This window comes from Neopsephotus bourkii, unplaced genomic scaffold (genome assembly GCF_033783945.1).
Source record: "Neopsephotus bourkii isolate Nb327-2 ecotype Australia unplaced genomic scaffold, CSIRO-AGI_Nbou_v1 NB_804, whole genome shotgun sequence".
In the NCBI taxonomy this organism is placed as follows: Eukaryota; Metazoa; Chordata; class Aves; order Psittaciformes; family Psittacidae; genus Neopsephotus; species Neopsephotus bourkii.
In genome coordinates, this window is record NW_026901300.1 from 2,812,744 (window position 1) to 2,833,411 (window position 20,668).

Consider the following 20,668-nt stretch of genomic DNA (forward strand, 5'->3'; position numbering starts at 1 on the left):
CTTGTAGGAGGTCTGGTCAGAGAATAACCTCATGGCAGGTACAGAGGTGATAAACAAGCACAGTCTGATTGCTACCCATAGGCAAAGTTGGAGGCTGACCTCTGGAGCACTTGATCTCCAGTATCCTTATTAACTTTTGAGAGATCCTTGGCAGAATATATTCCCTTCATGTGATGGTGATTTTTCATACGAGGTGAGGAGCACCTCAGCTGGGCTTTTGTGCTACAACCTGCTCTTCAGTCTTTACCTCTGAAGAGATTTGCACCTCAGAGGACTCTGCTGGGTTTGAGACATGGCTCTGATGCCCTGTAGAAAAGAAACGTCCAATCATTCCCTGCTGCCTTGTCCTGTTTCTCAGCCTATGACAGCTCACAGCAATGGTGGCCCCAAGGAAAAGGCTTTGCATAAAGCTAAGACAGATTGAGTGACTCCCACACAAGTCTGGACCATGCAGAAATGCTGTCCCACACTATGAAAAGGTCAAGACAGAACTAGAACCATTGAGTTGTACAACACTGAAAGGCCTTTGACAACCTTCCTGTTGCAGGCAGTCTTTTGGCTCTGATCTTTCTTCCTTGCTGTATTTATAGACTAAAAAGAGGACAGAGCAAATCATCTGGTTGATCCAGGATTGAATGTGCAGCATAGACCCTGTCCCCCTCATCCCTTCAGCTAGAAAGCGCAGAGTCAAGTCCTCTCCCTTTGATTCTCCTGGATGGGGAGCAGGACTGTGGGCAATAACAGTACTGTCTTTTCCAGACTTCCTTAAAAACTAAATGCCAAGTATTTCAAGAGCCTGAAGTTGTGCCTTAGTTTATGTATAAACCTGGGAGCTCATCAGGTAGAACTGGAGGTAAGACTTTGTTGGCTTGAAAACATTCATGGCAGAGAGATGCCAGCGCTCATTCCTGCATAGGGAAGACCGACCGTTTCAACTCCTGGGTAATGTCCACAGCAACCCAGACATGAACAGGAGTAGCCCAACATGGGGAAAGGTGAAGGAGCTGGAAACATCAAAGGGCCCATGGCAGACCCAGCTCCTGGAGCTTTGGCTCCCACTCCTCATCCTGGCACGCTCAAACAGTGTTTGTGTTGAGTAAGTCTCCAGCTTTGTGCCTGGGTTTCTCAGCCTTCATGTCAAGATACTCCAAGATTTAGTTATCTTACCATCATCTTCCTTCCAGTCAATGAAGTAGACTTAAACCCTTTGAAGTAGTGGGTTTCAATGCACTTCAGTTGACTTCTGAGAGGGTAGTTTTACAAAGCATGCCACATCACCTCTCTTGTTTTCTTATTTCTTTACAGTTATGTAAATTCAAGGAGGCCAGACAGTAAAGGGAGGGAGATTAAAAAGTTACCATAAGGCAAATCAGGGTGTGAACTTGCAGAGCATCAGCTAATTTGCAGTAAATGCCCCTGTGTGTATGCTCCTACCTGGCAGCTCCCTTCAGCAATACCACTTGCCTCTCATTTCCTTCAGGCTCAGAGGATGCACATGAGCAGTTACTCCTGTCTCATGGATGTGTAGCAAGTTACAGCCTATCTCACCCCAAGGTGATTTATTCATCTGTCTGTATCCTCAGTAATCAAGCCACCATCTTATGGAAAGATTGCCTCTCATTTATTTATGTCTGGCCTTATAACTTCAAACTAAGTTGCTAGTGTGTCTTAATTTTCTCCATCTGTGAAAACAGATGCTGTTTATTTTGGATGATTTGCCAAGGGAGTCCAATTGCTGGGGCTTGTTACAGGAGTCAAAGTTGCTCTTGCTCCATGACAGCACCGGGCTCGCTGTCTCGCAGCCCCTGCATCTGCTGGGCTCAGTGCCCCCCAAGGAGCCTGGGGCTCCAGGACTTGTTTCCCCCAATACTCACTACAAGGGTTTTACCTCGCAGCTTTGGAGCGGTGTGAGGTGTCCACGGGGCTATCCACAGGGACAGCGTGAGGCTCAGCTCAATGCTTTATGCTTGGTTTAGAACCACTTTGCTTCCTCTCAGCGTGAGACACCTTCATGTCACCACGTGGATGCTTCCCATTTTTCCAGAAACATCCCATGGGATTGCCATCTGTGGCTGTGCTCCACCTTGGAGGGGTGTTTAGACTTCCCAGAACAGACATCTCCTTTACAGCACACTCTCTGAGCAGAGGCTCTGTGATCACTCAGATTTGGGCAAGACCTGATGCTCTTCAGGAGCCTCACCAGTAGTATTCTTCCTGAGCGATGGTCAGTCCTTTGCGAAGTGGGTGATTCCCTACAAGGGTCCTGATCCCTCTCGTGCTGGGCAGTTTCATCAGTGATCCAAAGAAGACCTGCAGATTTGGTCAGTGTTATGGGTGTGGGGTGAGGCTTGTGGCTCATTGTTGTCCTGCAAGGTGCTTCTCTGCAAGCCCAGGTTTCCCCATGAGGGTCCAGCTGCAGGGTTAGGGTGCTGCCCCAAGCTCAGTGGGGACTTGCTTATGGCCTCAGCCCATGTGGTTGTTGACAACTCCTGGGAGCCTGTCTATAGAAACTCCTTTTGATGCCCAGTGTGTTGCTGTTATCCAGGCCAGGTGAATGCTCAGGGGTTTTGGATCAGTGTCACTGGGGAATTTGAATGAGGAAAACCCTGCTCAAAGGGGGTTCACCCAGGCAACCGCTGTGTAGGGACATCACAAGTGCCCATGCACAACTCTGTAGTCCCTCTGCTCTGCCACCTTCCAAAGGACTCCCGAGGAAGTGGAAGGCCCTTTTCAGCAACAGTTCATCCTCAGCTTCTTGTTTTCTGTGCATGAGACAAGTCAAAACCAGAGCTGCCTGTGCCGAGCAGCCCTGGAGTGTGGCACCAGGCAGGGCAGGTGACTCTGCCCTCGTTTGCTTGCCCAATTGCTGCACTTCTTCATAAAGGTGATGGCAATGTCAGGCCCATGGCCTCAGAAGTCAGGGATGACAGAGCCTGAGGCTAAAGGTACATGGTTTAAAATCCCCGTTTCCTCAGGGCTTCACCTTCTTTGTCCCATTGTCTTGTGCAGAACCCCTCCTCCTTCTGCAGCTTTTGAGGTCTTTGCACATCTGAGGGGTCAGAGCAAGGGCTTTCCAGCACAGCCGCTTGGAGCACACAAAGGCAGAGGTTCTTTTGCTGGCTCTCAATGCTGGAGCTGACCTGCACTGCCGGCAGAGCCGTCCCCTGCTGCCGGAGGTGAGGAGGCGCTGGCAGGGCACTGAGGTGGCCACTGCCCCTTTGAGGAGGGAAGTTATGATTAAAGGAAGAGGCACCAGGAGCCGACTGTGCGGGGGCACTGAGGGGGACATGAGAGAGAAGTTCCACGCGGTTCGGTCGCTCCACTGTCAGATGCGGGTCTGGTCTTTTCTGTTTGTAGAAGCTCAGATGTTGAGGCGGTGAAGCCCAAGGGAAGGAGGGATGGAGCCTTCCTTAGAACCGGAGGTGTTTCGTTGGTGCCCCTTTTTTCCTCCTGAGCAAACGGAAAATCTCAGTCCCTGTAGCTCAAAAGCAAAAGAGATCGAAGAGGGAACCTCAGGAGCTGGGCTCCAGGATGCCAAGGCTCAGCTCTGCAGAGGATTCTGGGGCAGGATGGGAGGCAGGGAACATGTCCTGCCCCAGCCAGCCTCTGCTCTGCTCCCACCTGAGCACAGCACCAGCCCCTTTGCACGATGATCAGGGCTGCCTTGTGCAGAATTGGGCCCCACAGCCCATGTTTGGCGGGTAATAGCTTCCCAATTACATTTTAATGCAATTTAAAGAGACAGCCAATTAAATAATTAACCGTAGGGAAGAGGTTTTCTGCTTTCCAAGTCGTGTTCATGCAGACATTCAGCATGGGGCCACCCAAGCTCCGGGAGCAGGCAGCGACTCCCCATTTCTTGAGAAACACTGACCTCCAGTGGGGCTGCGCCTTCATCACAGCCGCTCCTGCCTCTTCCTCCGCCTTTTCTCCGAGGCCTATAAATGCAGATATTCAGGGGGAAACACCTTAAATCCGTGCCTTGTGTCTGACGCGTGTGTCTGCCCTTCCCTGCGGGCAGGCCGGCTCCCTTACGAGTCACACAGGAACTGCATGCATGACAAAAAGGGGGATACCCGCGCTGCTCTGGGGGAAAGCAGCATTACCTTTGGGCAGGACTGCATCTGAGCCCCCACTGCTGGTGTTGTGCAGGGCACGGAGCCCCATGCAAGGACCCCCCTACACATTGGGTTGGGGTGCATGGGGCAGCTCCCAGCCCGGCAGGACTGGGAGAGCTGGAATCGAGCTGCACACCTCTCTTCTGGAGCCTTGAGAGAGGGTAGAGGAGAGGCCCTGCGGGTGCAAGAGTCTGCCCTTGCTTCTCCCCCTGCTTCCCAGGCAGCCTTTGCACCTCCTGCTCCCTGGCTGCTGATAAATGAGGATGGTTTTGCCTTCCAGCCGTCTGGAATTCAGGGGAATAATTACAATGGGAATTATCAGGGAGGGACTGGAACAGCCGGGACCTGAGCTTTCACCCACCTGGAAATCCAGGCTCAGAGGGACGTATCCTGCATCCCTGCAGCGGAGAGGCTGGCGGTGCACAGCGCAGGGGCTGAGCCTTCCTATGGGCAGGTTTTCCAGCCAGGCTCAGGCATTGCTGGCAGCAAGGGAGGTGAAGCAAGTGGATTTCTGCTGCAGGACAGGGCTCCCGCTCACTGATGCTGTGTTTCGGGATGGGTTTGTGAACGGAGCAAGGCACTCGCCCTGCGGTGCTGGTCCTGTGCTGTGTGCTCTGGCCCTGACGCATCCCGCTGTTGCTTCACATCTGGGCCGGGGTTATACGAGGGGAAGGAGAGGCTTTTGTTTTGCTCCTGCAGCATTCCAGCCAGCGCCTGTTGTGGTTTAGGGCGTGGGTTTGACTGGGGGGGGGCAACTGGAAAAAGGGCTTGTTTGTTCCAAATGGGCTGAGCGGGATGCTGGGGGCTGCACGGCCTCACACAGCGCCTGGGGCAGGATCGGTCCCACATGAGCCCCTCTTGGGACACGTCTCCCCCCCTGCAGCAACCATCGCCCCCATATCTGCCTATACCAGCTCCCATAGCCTGGGATGTGCTGCTCACAGCCACCTCCATCGCGCTTTTGCTCTGCAGACCAGACCCAGGGCCAGTCCCTGGGCTCAGCTCCCCTCATTCCTCTCCAGGTCTCCCCACTCTCCCACTCTGCCCAGGATGCTGCCAGGTACCCCTGAGGCAATAAACTGTATCTTGCTGATGTGTGTGAAGCAGTCGCACAGTGCAAGCAGCTGCCTGCTTGCGTTGCCAATGGCATTGGGATGCAGCAATGGTCCTGACAGGAATGGCTAAGGTGGCTCTGGGGCATCACCAAGGTGGGCTGCACCCCTGGTCCCCTTTGCCTGGAGCAGAGCAGGGGTTGTTGGTGTGGTCTCCCCTAGAAACAAGGAGAAAGTGGGGCTGTTGCTTGGTTTTGGTGCCTCAGGCTGGGGTTTCTCAGCTTTTCAGTGCCCGCTTGGCAAAACCCAGGTGTTTGGGCCCCCCCTGGGTGATGGCCCCGGCTCTGTCTTCCAGTGCGCTGTGCGGAGCTGCAGATCCAGCTGACGGAGGCTGTGTCCACGCTGGGAGGCCAGAAGGAGCTCATTGCCAAGCTGGAGCACGACCTCAGCACCATCCAAGCCCTGTCCGCCGTGCATCGCCCGGATGCAGAGGTAACCCCGACCCACGGTGCTGGGCTCCAGCAGTGGGCAGGGACCTCTTAAAGTGGCCCCAGGGGCTGGCTATCACAGGCACAGGGGTGGTTTCATCACCTTCTATTTACTTCCTTTTTCTCCTCCTTTTTCTTTCTCCCTCATGACTTACCCAGCAGATTGCATCACACCCATGCAATGGGGATGGGGCTGGTATGGGAAGGGTTGGCAATAGTGGCATCCAGGGACTGTCCATCCCTTCTCCTTCCGGGACAAAGGATGGGATCGCAGGGTTGAACACCAGCCTGTGTTGTCTCAGCCTTGGTCCTTGCAGAGTGCCTGCCTGGCACCAATGCTCCCCACAGGGCTGTGGGTGCCAGCGTGGTCGCAGGACCCAGGAGGGGTTTGCTTTGTCCAAGCCCCTTTGGGTGGGTGGGAAACGCTTCATCCCCTCTGCTTGTGCTGCGCAGGGCGCGGCGGAGCCCGGCCTGGACAAGATTCCTGAGCCCATCAAGGAGGCCACGGCGCTGTTCTATGGTGAGAGCTCTGGGTGCTGGTGGAGACCACGCGGGTGCCGTGGGCAGGGGGTCACCCCCGGGGATGGTGGCGAGAGGATGCTCCTGAGCAGGCGCAGACGTTGCCCTCTCGGCGTGTCCTTCACTGGCACCACTGATGGGTTATCCATGGTTTGCCTCCCCTCCGCCTGCTCCCGAAGCCGTGCAGTGGGCACGTCCAAGCCCCCAGGTTGAACCAAGCAGCCTGTGCTTTGGCTCCTGCTCTTTCCACACCAAACCCCTTCCAGAGCCATTGAGATAAACATTTCCTTTACATTGGCTGCTGCGCCAAGATCTGCAGGGGAAAATGAATCAAATGAATAGCAACACTCAGCTCATCTGGAAGAAACCTATTTCCTTCCCCTTTTACTCTATTTTTTGTTGTTGTTGTTGCTTTCTTTTTGTTTTGAAAGGGTTTTGAGGTGATAACCAATATCGCAGCAACAGCCCCAAGCAACCTTGAGCCACCCATCCTGCGCTATGAATAGCTCCTCTGGGTAGCCACTGAGTCATGGCCTCAGGGACATAGTTCTGCTTGGCCACGGATGCCTCCTCCCATTGATGGGAAGGCAGAGCCAGGAGGCATGGCCACAGGCCGCCCTGCACTTGCAGAGCCCTGCTGTGGGGTGCAGGCATGTGGGGCACCCACAGAATGGGGCACAGCAAGCTGGTGATGCTGCGGGTGAGCAGGCTGAAAGTGGAGAAGGCACAAATGGGGGTGACTGCTTTGCAAGGAGGGATATGGGAGAGAAGAGGATGTGATGGAGGGGCTGGTTGTGGCACTGGGTCTCTTCTTAGGGCTACAGAAGCTACAGGGGAGGGACAGGCGGGATTGGGGTCATGGGAAGGCAGCCATGGGTTGTACCAAATACAATGGGTCTTCCCTGGGGAGTGAACCTGTCCATTCCCAGGATAAGTCCCCCCAGAACGGAAACCAAACCATCAGAACCAGGCCGTGCTGCAACAGCAAAGTGCCAGGACAGAAACGGGGTGCTGGGCATCATCTGCGCACGGTGCCCTCCGGAACAGTGCCTGGGTGCCATAGGGAGGCCCTCGAGCACAGCCCGGGGTGGAGGGTGGGCATCTGCTGGGTCACCTCTCATGCCAAGTGTTGTCCGCAGGCCACCCTCCATCCCCTGGCACTGCACTCCCCGAGGGGCAGGTGGACTCGCTCCTCTCCATCATCTCCAGCCAGAGGGAACGCTTCCGGGCCCGGAACCAGGAGCTGGAGGGGGTACGTTGGGTGCGGAGGGTGGCAGCGGGGCTGCAGGACCATGGCCTGGGGCTGGCTGCTTTAGTGACCTGCAGGGAGTTTAGGATCAGCACCATGCAAGCAAGAGAACGATCCAAAGCCTCCCCCAGCCTGTTGGTGATGCTTCAATTCAAGGGCAGCTCCAAATCCATGTCACCTTGCAGGTGTGCTTGGCCGTCTGGCACAGCATTTGGGGTTGCAGGATAAAAGGCACACAGGGAATGTGGTGTGGGGTAGAAACCCAATAGCTCCACAAATAGAAGTTCAGCTCAAAACAACCTCTTCAAAGCCAGCATGTTGGCTTTGCATCTCAGCCACCCACAGCCACCTTTGCTGCCCTTCTTCAGCCACAGAGGGGTCAGGTTTGTCAATGGTTCAGGACTGGGGGCCCTGTTTGGGAGCAGACGGGACAATTTGGGAGCAATTTTAATTCAAAGCCTGAGGACTTTAATCACTGAGAGGGGACTGAACCTGGCTGGATGCACCAAACTAGCCCTGGCCTCTCTGCTGACAGCCCCCTTCTCCCCCCCATGCAGGAGAACCGCATGATGCAGCACACGATGCATGCCCTGCAGAGCGAGCTGGACAACCTGAGAGCTGACAACATCAAGCTCTATGAGAAGATCAAGTTCCTGCAGAGCTACCCTGGCCGGGTGAGGGTCTGCCTGCTTGTCTGTGTGGGTTCACACTGACACTCGCAACCCTATTACCCTGGGGTGTGTGCAGGATCAGTGGGGAAACTGCACATTACCCACATGCACCTTGCATGGAACTTAGCTGGAGCTAATAGGGGTGGAAAAGGGCTTAGTGCTGTCTCAAGGAGCAGGTACCCAACCTCTCTGCCAGTTTATAACTGTGCTAGAGGATGTCTGACGTCTTTGATGCCAGAATAATGGCACCAAAGATGTCCCGTTCCCCCCCATGAAAGAGCTACTACAAACCCCTTTGATGCTCACTGCCAGCAGCGTGATGCTCCAGCAGACAAGTCCTTGATGCTTCTGCCTGACCAGGCAGCAAGTGGTTAAATCAGGACCTTCTGTAGCAAATCCCTGCAGTCAGAGCCTGGAAAACGATTCATACCTGCGCTCACTCCCACCACCCTGGATTTCTTGTGGCCAGCAGAGGTTGCTGCTCGGCTTCCCACTCCCGTGGGCAGGAACCAGCCCGACCCAAAACAATCCCAGTACCACCAGGAGAAGGCTGGGAAGGGGCCAGGCTTTGCTGGAACCTGCTCTGCTTGTGCTGTGTCCCTCAGGGTTTCATCCCTGCACATTCCTGGGGGTTTCCCACCTGGGGAGCTCACAATGGCAACCACTTCCTAGGCGGGGATCTGGGCTCCCGTGCCCTCGGGCTTTCCTTGTAACCGCCAAAGTGACAATAACAGGGGCTGGGACGTTGGTTTGAATGCCCGCTCCATGCACTGCCTGCCCTGGATCCCCCCGGAGCTGCTGCCTTTCCGTGCTGGCTGAGCCTGTTCTATTGATGGGTGTTTGAAGAGGGGATGGGGACCTCCCGCAGCAGCGAAGGACCTTATTTGGTTCTTGTGTCTGTGTCTGTGATGGCGCAGGGTCAGCCCCCGTGACATTTTTGCCTGCTTCATCCCCGTGTTTATCAGCTGCCGCAAGGCAACCCCTGAGTGCCATTCACATGAGCTAAAGAGCAAAAGCCTTCGCCGCCGCAGCAGCACGGGGGGAATTGCATAATTCCCACCTCAGCGGGCATGTGACGCGTTAAAAATACCCATCCAAGATCATTCCCTAAGGCCAGGCTGCAGGGAATCCGTGGCCCCTAAAGCGGGAGCTGCTCTCATCGCTGGCTCCTGCTGACCCACGGATCGGATTGCAGCGCGTAAGGGCATATTTGCTAAAGGTCTGCGTGCGGCCACCGGCCACCCCGCTGCCGTGCCGGGCAGGACAAGCAGCGGCACACAGGAACGGGGCCAGAAGGGCCTCGGTAAATGTCAGGCATCACCGCGCTGGTGGGGCAGAGCTGGAGGAGGCGCGGTGCTGGGGGAGATGGGGCTTGGCACCGGAGCCCTTCAGTAGGGATGTGCAGCCCGTGTCGCTGGGAGCCGAGGCTTGCACCAGGCTGTGAGCATGGCTGGTGGCACCACGTTGCCTCTTCCAAGCTGGTTTTGGGTAGGAATGATGTGGAATCTCTAATTCTCATGACCTGCAGAGGGTCATGGAGGGTTGGAGAAAGGAGGAGCAGGGATGTGCAGGATGCATGAGCTCAGGGCTCGCTGCTGCTGTTCCTCCTCTGTCCCAGGAGAAGTTTAAAGCTCAGCCTGTCTGAACCGACCTAAATCCTTCACTTCTTTCAAGGAGTGTTCCTCATCCTCCTTGCCCTTTGCCCAGCTAACAATAGCTGTATGCTTAAACAATGGTTTCCACCTCCTAAACCACTGTCTCCCTCTGACCTGGTCCAGCAGCAAAGGAATTCAGAGAGGAATTTGCCCTAGCCCAGGTGTTTCCAGGTAGCTCTCTGTGATGTTATCTCATGGAAAGGACAAAAAATAGGGAGACGTGAATGGAATCCCATGGAAGAAAGACCTTTGTTAAATAGCTCTGGTTGTGCTTCTCTTTGAAGGGGGCAGATGCTGTCTGCCCCATGGGTCAGCTCTGGGCTGTGTTGCTCCATCCTTTGGGGGTCATTTCATTCCAAATAGGCTGCTATGGGGAGCCAGTGGGGGCTCTGGCCCCGTGCTGGGTGTCCATACACTGCTTGCTCTGAGGGGTTAGGTACCAGCACCGGTACCTGCAGATCTTACCTTGTCTTTGCTCCCGCAGGGTGGCAGCAGGGATGACACCGAGCAGCGCTACTCGTCCCAGTATGAAGAGCGCCTGGACCCCTTCTCCTCCTTCAGCAGGAAGGTATGAACCCCCCCAGCACCCTCCCTCCACACCAGCCCCTCCATTGCCTCCTGCAGCAGGGGCATTCAGCATCACAGAGCACGGCTTTGCCGGCGTAGGCAGGGAAGAGGCTTTGCAGCACAGTGCAGTCGAGGAGCAGGTTGTTGCGCTCAGTGTCTGGTTATGCACACTGTACCCACACAGTGTCCCCTGTGGCCGTGTGCATGGGGCACTGTGAGCAGCCCAGGGCACGGGGCTCCTTCCCTGATTTGCACAGCCCTTTGAGCCTCTAAATCAGCTTCTCGTGCCTTTTCCTTGCAGGAACGCCAGCGGAAGTACCTGAGCCTCAGTCCCTGGGATAAAGCCACCCTGAGCATGGTGAGTGAGCCATGCCCCAGCGGGTGGTTTGGGAGGATTGCAGCGCAGGGAATGCTGCTGCTGGGCTTGGCCCCAGGGGGGATGTAGGCCATGATGGGGCTCGCTCACTTTCCTCTTTCCTTCCCCTTTCCCCAGCTCCATCCCACAGCGTCCCAGGGGGTCCTGCCTGGAGTGGGTGACCCAGCTCCAACGCAGCCAGCAGTGCCACAGCCCAGGTCACTGCGGTGTCAGGGCACAGCTCAGGAGCTCAGGGACAGTTTGTGTCTCAGAGGATCATTGTGAACCACCATCACCCCCAGGCCATGCCCACAGCCTCCCAGGGCAGTGCTGGGAGTGGGATGAGATGGGCTGCGGTCCTTATCACATCCTCCATAAAAACCTCTTCCTGAGCCCTGACCCTTCCTGCTCTGGTTCTTCCTTCCAGAATGGCATCAGGGATAACACTGGGGAGCACTGGGTGCTACTTTCTGAGCTAAAAATGTGGTTATTGAGAAAATCTGACTTAACATTTGAACGTGGGACATGAGCAGCAGGTTCTGGTGGAGTTAACCCCTGGTTATCCTGCGCAACAGAGCTTAATGTGGGACCCCTGCTCTGCACCAGCCACAGAATGCAGAAATATCTTGTAATGAAGGCAAAGTTGTCATTTGCATGAAAATCAAGCAAATGCCAACATGAATATGGATTGGGTGGCGTGCCAGCCCCATGGAGAATGCCTGAAAGGCGTTTACAAAGGAACGGACTATGGGGAGTTATTCCTTGGGAATATTTAAGAACATAATCTTGTTTGTTACAGCAGCCTCCACTGTGGCCGTGAATAGCAAAGAAGATTTCGGCCCAGAATGGGTTTGGTGGGAGCTCTGTGGGTTTTAATGCCAGCTTTGGAAAGCCCGTGTGCTGGCTGGGGAATGTGCTTATGTCCATAATGAATCCCTAGGTTTTACAGAGGAATGAGAAGTTGCCATGTAGGAAGGTGGGATCTGTCCTTCACAAGCTGCTTTTCTAGGCTGTGGTTACTCCTGACTTTGGCTCTTTTGAAGGGATGGACATGAAGGTTTTCCCATTGGGACCCCTGGGACCATCATGTCAAGCCCTGATCCTCCCCTGTGCAGCACAAGGGAGAGCAGCCTGGGTCTGGCACCCCTAAAACGTGCCAGGGTGCTTGGAAGTCTGCACCATCACTGTGGGTCTGGTTACGGAACCATCCTTTAAGTCATCCATAGAATCACAGAATGGGTTGGGTTGGAAAGGACCTGAAGCTCATCCAGTTCCAACCCCTGCCATGGGCAGGGACACCTCACCCTAAACCATGGCACCCAAGGCTCTGTCCAGCCTGGCCTTGAGCACTGCCAGGGATGGAGTGTTCACAGCATCCTCAGGCAGGCTGTTACTGGAGCTGAGCCGCAGGCAGGGCTGTGCCTGGGGAACACCAGTGCCATGTTTGCCCTGTGTTCCTGCCAAGGAGGCAGCGAGGGGATGCTGCAAAGCAAAACTTCCTTGAGCTCATGCATTACCTGTGCGAGACTTAATTACAGCTGGTAAGGCAGGCAGTGAGTCAGGGCTGGGAGCGAATAGAGCCAGTGGAGAGACCTGGGGCACAGAGGACTCAAAATGACCCCCAGGAGAGTGTTCAGTGCAGGGGGGGATCCTGAATTCACCTTTATTTGGGCATTTTGGGGCGCAGGGCATAGGCACTCATGGCAGTTACCATGCTTGGAGATGGGCACCGATGGCAGAGCATCCCACCTCCTCTGCATGTATACACAGGGCCCTGCAGAAACAGGGTCCCGGTCCTGGCCAGGGTCTCTCTGAGCCTGTGCACAGGAAGGTCTGGTTTCCACTGACCCCCATTCAAATGGGGTTTTCCCATTCTGCTCTTGCTGCAGGGGCGGCTCATCCTGTCCAACAAGATCGCTCGAACCATTGCCTTCTTCTACACCCTATTCCTGCACTGCCTCGTCTTCCTGGTAAGTGGGGGGGCACAGTGAGGCAGGCACCCCAATAAAATGCTAACAAGCATCCCATCCAGGGGGAATGTTTTCCTTTTTAAGCCATTATGCCCAGCAAGTGCATTGCAGCCGGTGTACCTCTGGCTCCGGAGGGCACGAGCAGCACAGGGACACGGACCTGTCAGTAAATATCCCCCTTGGCTCCACAGGGAGGGAATGGGCACTCTCACGGGGGCATAGACTTGCCTGAGGGCAGGAGATGGGAGCTGTTTGTGGCTTTGTGTCATGCCTGGAAACAGGCCCTGGGGCCACCGTGCTGGGAGCTCACACGGGGTTTAGCACATTTACATGAAGGTCTGGTTCCCCAGCCCTGTGTGCGGGCATTGAGCCCTGTGCTCAGCAGACAGCACAGCACAGCCCTGACTGATCCCTGTGATGCTAATGCCATAGGTAGTGTTAGGGATGAATACACACCACCCCCCAGTGCCTGCTGCTAGACCATGTGCAATTCCACCTCCCTGTTTCTGGGTACAGCCCTTAACCTCCTGCATGGTGGAGCTCGGTCACGTTTGCTGCCTCTCCAGGTGAGGAGCTCTGGCTCTGCGTTCTGCTGTGCAAGCTCTGGTTCTCCCCATGTTTCCTCCTTGTCCTGTGGCTCTGTTTGCTTGTCTCTAGTTTTCATGTTTCCTCCACTGTACATTAGGGCTGGAAGCAGAGGTTTGGGTAGGAACAGAGGCTTGAGCCAGCCTGAATCCCCTGGGAGATGGGCATGGTGCAAACTCCCATCTCCATCCACAGTTGCTGGTTGCTGGGAGCTTATTTATCATTTCAGGGAGAAACATCATAAAAACCCCAACAAAACCCAAACAAATCATAAATAATTAAATGATGCAACGAGATGAAAGACAAGTCAAAAATATTTCTCTCCTGATCTCAGAGTAAACCTGGTTTTGTGTTATTTTGAGGAAAGGAGAAGTTAAACCTCATTAAACTTTAAAGCTCTAACCTATAAAAATGAAAAAGGTGAGATTTATAAATATTAGATGGCTGGGATGATCTTGCTTCATGCAACACAAAAGGGCCTGGAAGCCAGCACGCAGCCCTGCAGCAGGAGCAATGTCTTTGCCCTAATTCCAGAGACAGCGCAGCCTTCACCCCTGCCCAGCCGCTGCCTTCTGCCTGCTGTGATTGCAGTGAGCCCTCACTTGCGGCCCTGCTGGTGCTTTTACGGTGCTGCCCTGGTGATAAGATAACCACAGCTTGCCAACCCCCAAGGCCTGAATGCATCAGCCTGCGATGAGGCTGCTCCCTCTTCCCAAAACACCCCCCCCAACTCCTCAGACCACAGCTTTGAAATGGAAACCGGGTGGCACAAAGGGAAAAAGGAGCCAAACCAAGCAGTGACCTTTCTGAAGCCTATCCCAATCCCACATCTCCATCCCTGTGCAGCCTCCAGCGCTCCCGCCTTACCCCAAACCACAGCGGCAAAAATAACCCATGGAAAAGGTCACCCTGACTGTCCTGAGGGCATCCCCTTGGAGCACACGCTGGGTTTCTGCACGCTGCTCAATGCAAGGCTGCAAAACCAGTTTTACCCAGAGTGCTGCTTTAGGTCTCTGCTTGCTGCAGACAAGGCATCTGCAAATGCTGCAGCAGGGCTTTTGCCCATAGCCATGGGGCTAGGAATGGGCTGGGATGGCACAGTGGTGACAGAGGCTGCTGCAAGGGCAGGCAGAGGTGGGCAGGGGAGAGCAGAGCTGATTGACTGTGTTTCTTACTATGCAGGTGCTCTACAAAACAGCCTGGAGCGAGAGCGTGGGGAGGGACTGTGCTGCCTACTGCGCTAAGAAGTGAGTGTGGGGATAGGCTGGGGCAGCCTGGGGCTGGGAGCATCATCTGCTGGGTTTGGTGGGCAGAGCGCGGGGGGTTGCAGCACTTTGGGCACCACTTGGTGCACCTCGGTCCTGGAAATGAGGGCAGTTCATTCGGTTTTAAACCCTTAATCCAATGAGGATGAAGGGGGAGGAAAAGTGCACGGAGCAGGGCAACTGCGTGTCTTCAGCCGTGTGGTGTCCAAACCCCCTCCAGTGAGTTCTTGCCCAGTGAGGAAGCCAAATGTGGAGACCAGGATCAGACCCGTGCCCAGACTCCAGTTGCCCTGAGCAGCTCCCAGGCTGGAGCCAAGTGCGATGCTCTTTATCACCAGCAGTGCTCAGCCACCGAAGCGCTTCAGACCGTGCTGTGAGTTAACGCGCTCTGTCCTTTCCCCAGGTACGCCGACCACATCCACAAGTTCCATAAGGATGGGGATGGGGGTGACATGTGGCAGTGATGGCTGGAGACAACCCCGCTGGCAGCAGCACCCCTTTCACCCCACAGCAGGATCTGTCCCTTCGCTCCCTGCCAGCCTCTTCACTATAGCTTTGCTTTCTGCTTCGTAGGATGGAGGCATTGATCCTCCCCTGCTCCCACCCTTGGGAATCAAAAGCCTCAGCTAACAGAGTTGTTCTGTGGGACATGGTGTTTCCAGTCCTCCCTCCCAGAGGAGGCTGCAGCAGTGCCCGTGTCCTCCTGACATCCCAGAGAGCTCAGTCTTTACCAAAATACATGGGAAATGCAAGAGGTACCTCTTGGATGCAGTCTCTCTTCCCATCCTGTTTTGAGCCCAGTGCAATGCTGAGTGGACTAAATTTAGCCAGAAACTGGGGGGAATCCAACCCCTGAACTTGCATTTTGAAGTGTTGTGATGTTTGGGAAGTCCCATTTTGCTCTGGTTTACTGATGTATCAGAAGGAAAGCATTCCTGCCAGGCTCTGATGGAGCAGCAGGTAGACATCAGCCATCCCCAAAGACGGGGCTGCTCAGCACATTGCATCCTCATGGCCTCTTCTAGAGAAGCTGTTGCTTGGTCCTGTGCTGCATCTCAAGGGCTTTTCAGGACCTCCTGCAGTGCCTTGTACCAGGCTGCTGAGCACCAGCCCATGGCTTGAAAACAACCTGGCTAACTGGGGCTTAATGGGACTTAATGGGCACGAAGGGAGGTGTTGGTGGTCAGGACTGATCTCACAGGGATGCTGCAGATGCTCTCCTTGCTGAGGTGTTTGTGCTGAGCATCGGTTGCTCTTCTGGGTGCAACGGCTTCACCTAATCCCAAGCAGGATCTGCCTCACACAGGGCTTGCCCTGTAGTTGCTCTGCTCAACATTGGACCCTCTTAGGGAACCACAGGTCAAATGAAGCAATTGCTGGTGGTGGGTGATGAACGCTTGGCTGCTAATTTGGGTTGATTTGGGGAGACAGAGATGATGGGAGAGACTGATTATAAACAGCAGGTCCCAGCACCCCCTTGGCTTCACTGCATGGTGCGGGAAGTTCCTAGCTTAAGAGTGGTCCTCAATTAAAACTCCCCTCTGAAGACAGCAGAACAGGGTTGTTTCCAATTAATATTGCATTACAGATTCAGATCCATTCACATTCACACTGCTGGGAAGCCAGGGCCTCGCACGGAGCGTGCAGGCAGCCACAGGCTTCACGTCTGCCCCGGGCAGCCCAGCTTTATTTATAGGAGCTGTGGCCCACAGCAAAATGTAAAATACTCATGAACTGAAGGGATAAATCCCAAGGGACCAACCGGCATCTGTCCCACTTGGCACGGGGGAGACCAAGCCCATCCAGACGGGAGGCACCGTGGGGTGAGATGCCAGCAAGGGGATGATGCTGCTGCATGCTGGGGACCTCTTCATAAACAAATCAACTTCAGATGTGGAGGAGATGAGCTTTTGCTGCCTGAAATCCATAAGTGGGAAACGTGATCCGGGGAAGGGTGGGATGTTTGGTGAGGCTTTGTTGGGAAGGTTAAATTTGCTTTTTTTAGAAGCTGTATGTGGTGTCTTGGAATTGCAAAACTCCCGCAGCTATGCACACTTGCACTGCTCATAAATGACTTAAAATAGATGTCAAGTTCTGTGGGACAAGCGGTAAAGTAAACTTAGACATGCATTGACCAGGTGCTTTTGTGCTTCCTTTCTTTTCTTCCTTCCACTTTTGATATTAAACAAGTGAGAAATGTCCTGCCCGAGCCCAAGGGCAGAGTGTGTGGCTAATTTTAGAAACCCATTACAGCAGCTAAAGGCAGTGATGTCTCACAGCACTGGGAAGGGCAGGACCTCTGTCCCTGCTTGCAGGAGCCGTCATCCCAGCTGCCAGTGAACAGCAGCATCCCACAGGCCAGGCAAAAGGCTCCCAGCAAAGGAAGGACCACAGGAGCAGAGGGGCTCGAGCCCAGGCAGCCTCCCAAAGCACAGATGATGGGTTCAGAGCACAGCCTGGCCCTTGCTGGGTCTCTGCCTTAGGGGAGATGGGAGGGGGATTTTGGCTAGTTCAATTTAAAGCCCCTTTTGCTCCTGGGTGACTCAAAAGGATTTCAGTGACCCCTCACCCCCCTTCGCTGTTCTGATTATGGGGAACAAATTTAGATAGTATTGACTGATAGGAAAAACATTACAGGAGAACCTGGGGGTTTTTATACCCGTTCAACCTGCGAAGCTTCCATCCCATCTCAGAGACCCAGGCTGGGTTTCAGGGGGTGGTTGAGGTCCATATGGTAATAACAGGCTCCTGGGGAAGCCCGGCTGGGTAATGAGATAACAGGCTGCTCACATCTGGGTCACAAGTTCAGGTTTTGCCGCGGGCAGATGAGACGGGAGAGAAATCACTGCCAGGATGCGACCAATCTGTCTTGGTCTGCAGATGCAGCACACACCCCATCTGCTCCCAAGGGCGAGGGGCCACATCCAGCTCCAGCCCCACACCGTGCAGGGGATGCCGACTGCTCTGGTGCCCCATCCATGTGTATCTGTGTGCAGGAGGAGCGGGGCAATGCGGCAGCAACCACTGCAGTGCTTTAAACATAAACCCACTCCTCTGAAGGCCTCCAGCCGCGCACCTCATCCCCCTGGTCCAGCATCGGCTCTCAGGGAGCCACCGCCGTGCGTGCAAACGGATGAGTGGGATCGATGGGGTTTGAGCGGAGTGGGATGCAGCGCCTGGAGTGCAGGATGCGAGCGAGCCTCCCCGCCGGCAGGAAGGGAGCTTCACAAACACAAACACGCACGGAGCCAGCGCCGGAGGAGCGCGCCCGGCCCCACGGGTTACTGTGAGTTCAGGGTGTACCCAGGAAACGCGGCCGATAAACAGGGTCCATTGCGTCAGGTCGGTGCGTGGACATAGCCCACGTGGAGAAAAAGAGGGATAACATGGAGGGGGGGTGGATGTCTGGAGACGGGAGCCTCAGCAGCCCGGCCATAGGGATCGATTGGTGTTTATTTTTGGAAGAGCAGCTCTAATTGTCCACTGTAAGCAGGCAGCTCCATCACTTGATGCTCTTAAATCAAGGCTGAATGTCTGTCTCAAAGGCATGCTCTGGTTCAGCCGGGAGTTACAGCCACACGGCTGGAGTTATTGCCCAGGGATGCATGGTGCGGGGTGAACGCCACAGCTTCATGATCCATGCACCATCATCTCTCTCCTTGCTTTCCTAATAGATGGAGCAGCCAGGGCTGCTGGTTTTAGGTGGATTGCTTTAAAAACAGCACCAGTGTTTGAATGCTGGGAACAACCTCGGCCAGCGTGCATCGGCCCTGGTGCTCTTCCCATGTGCTCATCCCGGGCTGGGACACCCAGAGGTAACAGGCACCAGTGGAAGGACATGGGAATCACAGCAGGGTTATCTCCATGCTGGAATCACAGCCGTGGCACCATGCCCTGCTGCAGCAGAGCTGGGCATCTCTGCTGCGAGCTCTGCCAACATGGGAGCCCCGGTTACCCTGTTATTAGGGGAGCCCTGTTATAAAGCGGGGTTCAGGGGGAAGAGGGTGGAAGCGGGGGCAGGCTGGAAGGTGCCGGCTGGTAATAACTGTTTTATTGCTTCCTGTTGTGTTAGACATCTGATGGCAAGCCGGGGCCGAAAGCTGGTGCGGCATATGGAGCAGCCCCCCCGTCCTTCCCCCCTGCCTTGTTTACAGAGTCTCCCTGGAGATGATGGGCCCCGCAGGCTTTTCCAGCTCGGAGAGGAAGTGGGAAAACATTTACCCCCCCCTCCATAAAATCAAGTCTGTTCTCCTTAAGGCAGGAAAACGTAACCCGGGCGGATGAGGTGGGAACGCTGTGCTGCCGCGGTGAGCACCGGGAAGGCGCCGGGAATGGCGATGCTGAAGGGGCCGTAAGCAAGGACCCTGCTCCCTGCAGGGACATCAGCCTGTGCTGGGGGCTCAGCTAAACCCCAGCTCTTCATTTTCCAGCCCTGCCTTCAGCGGGAATGGCATGAGGAGGTTTTGGCATCTCACTGCCCCCCGTTACACACACAGCTTCATAGGGACTTACAAAGGTCTTCCCTGCAAGGCTGCATCCCAAGGATGCCCAGGGATGGAGGTGCAGGGGCAGTGCCCACCCCAAGGCTTTGCTTTGGCAGTGTTTTAGAAAGTCAGGCTGGGCACAGAAAGGCTGCACCTCCAAAACACCCTTTACTATTATTTTATTCCTTATTAATATTTTATTGGTTTATTCTTTATTTTATGTTACTATTATTTATCCCTTATTTTATTCCTTATTCTATTGTATTATTTCATTCTTTTATTCCTCAGTTATGATATCTTTAACATCAACCAGCACGGGACAGATGCCCATGAGCTGCAACACGCTGGTGTGAGGGTCAGTCCCCAGCACTGGCCTTGCAATGAGAGGTAAAAGAAAGGGCAGAAATCGGCTGTGTTTCCCTGACTGATGCCCCAGCTATCGATCACTGAGTCACACTGGGAATGGCTCCTGGCCCCTCCATGAGCAGTGCTGGGTGGGAAGGGGGTTTTAACTAGGGAAACCCCAGCTGGTGGCTCCGTGGTGGCTCGGGGCAGCCGGGTTCTTTTCCCCATCCCTGGTGGCTGCTTCCCTGGCAAACAAAGAGCTGGGGCAGCCGGTGAGCCGTGCTCATCCCAGCTATTCCCTTGGGAATGGTGCTTGCTGAGGGTTAGCTGCTGCCTTGTGGTGAGCTGGAGCTTGTGCCGGCGTTTGGCACAGCCTGGTGAGCAGAAGAGGGGATAGTGCTGGAGTTAAGGCATGGGGATGGAGGGATGTGGGCACCAATGCTGCCCATGCAGTGGTGAAAGGCACATCTCCCTCTGCATGAGCTGGCCATGGGGGTAATTCCAGCCCAGGGCTAATGCTGGTGTCAGGCAGAGCCGTGGGTGCCTGTGTGCCTTGGGCAAAGCACAGTCATACTTTGGGTGTCAGGCGGAGACAGGTCCCACCCAAGCCAGCAGAAATATCACCCTTTTCCTTCCTTATAACCCATTTTTCCCCTTCCTTTCATCAGTTCACAGCTGCAAGGGGATGGGCCATAACCCTGGAAAAGGCCTTGTCCCCACTGATGGAGCTTTGCCCTTATTACAGGGGTCTCTGTCCCCATTGTGCTTTGCCCCATTGCATTAAGCACTTTGTCCCCCGCACTGATGCCCTGCCCCTGTTGCACAGAGCCCCTGTGAGCTCAGCACAGGGGTGAAATCTCCCCAGTGCAACCCCTAGCAGCAAAGCCTGGCATTCCCACCCGCAGAGGAGGGGTGCCGGCACTGAAGGCAGCACCACAGCCCTGGAACAACCTCCTCTGACGTCTCCTCATGCCTGGAATAACTGCCCCCACCGGCAGCACATGGCCTGCCAAAAATAGCCAGGGAGGGAGCAGGGGCACCCGCACACCCCGCTGGGTGCCCCAAGGGAGGCAGGGCTGTGTTGGTGGCTCTGCTGTGACCCCCTCAAGGGACTGGTCCTCCCCAAGCATCCTGCAAAACACAGCAGGTCACTGCGGGAGGTGATGAGAGGTGTGACTCTATGAGGTGTCCCAGGGATGAGGGATGCACCCTGCTGCAGCACGGGGCTCTGGGGCACCCCCTCAGCACACTGCTCCCCCCGACAAATCCTTGCCCTGAACACCCAGGATCTGAGGCCTTTCGGATGCCAGTTGCTATGGAAACCCCTTCTCGCAGCGCTGGTCCA

At 55.1% G+C, this 20,668-nt stretch overlaps 1 protein-coding gene across 1 annotated transcript in view; it reads left to right on the top strand.

The window, feature by feature from the left end:
• The window catches only part of CUX1 (cut like homeobox 1), a 270,373-nt gene extending 253,744 nt beyond the window's left edge, over positions 1-16,629 (top strand). The window contains exons 15-23 of the mRNA XM_061355539.1: positions 5,526-5,662; positions 6,112-6,178; positions 7,317-7,429; positions 7,984-8,100; positions 10,237-10,320; positions 10,621-10,677; positions 12,564-12,644; positions 14,412-14,476; positions 14,898-16,629. Coding sequence (XP_061211523.1) covers positions 5,526-5,662; positions 6,112-6,178; positions 7,317-7,429; positions 7,984-8,100; positions 10,237-10,320; positions 10,621-10,677; positions 12,564-12,644; positions 14,412-14,476; positions 14,898-14,958 — 782 coding nt within the window. The 3' untranslated portion in view covers positions 14,959-16,629. The remainder of the gene's footprint in view (positions 1-5,525; positions 5,663-6,111; positions 6,179-7,316; positions 7,430-7,983; positions 8,101-10,236; positions 10,321-10,620; positions 10,678-12,563; positions 12,645-14,411; positions 14,477-14,897) is intronic.
• The last annotated feature ends 4,039 nt before the right edge of the window (positions 16,630-20,668 follow it).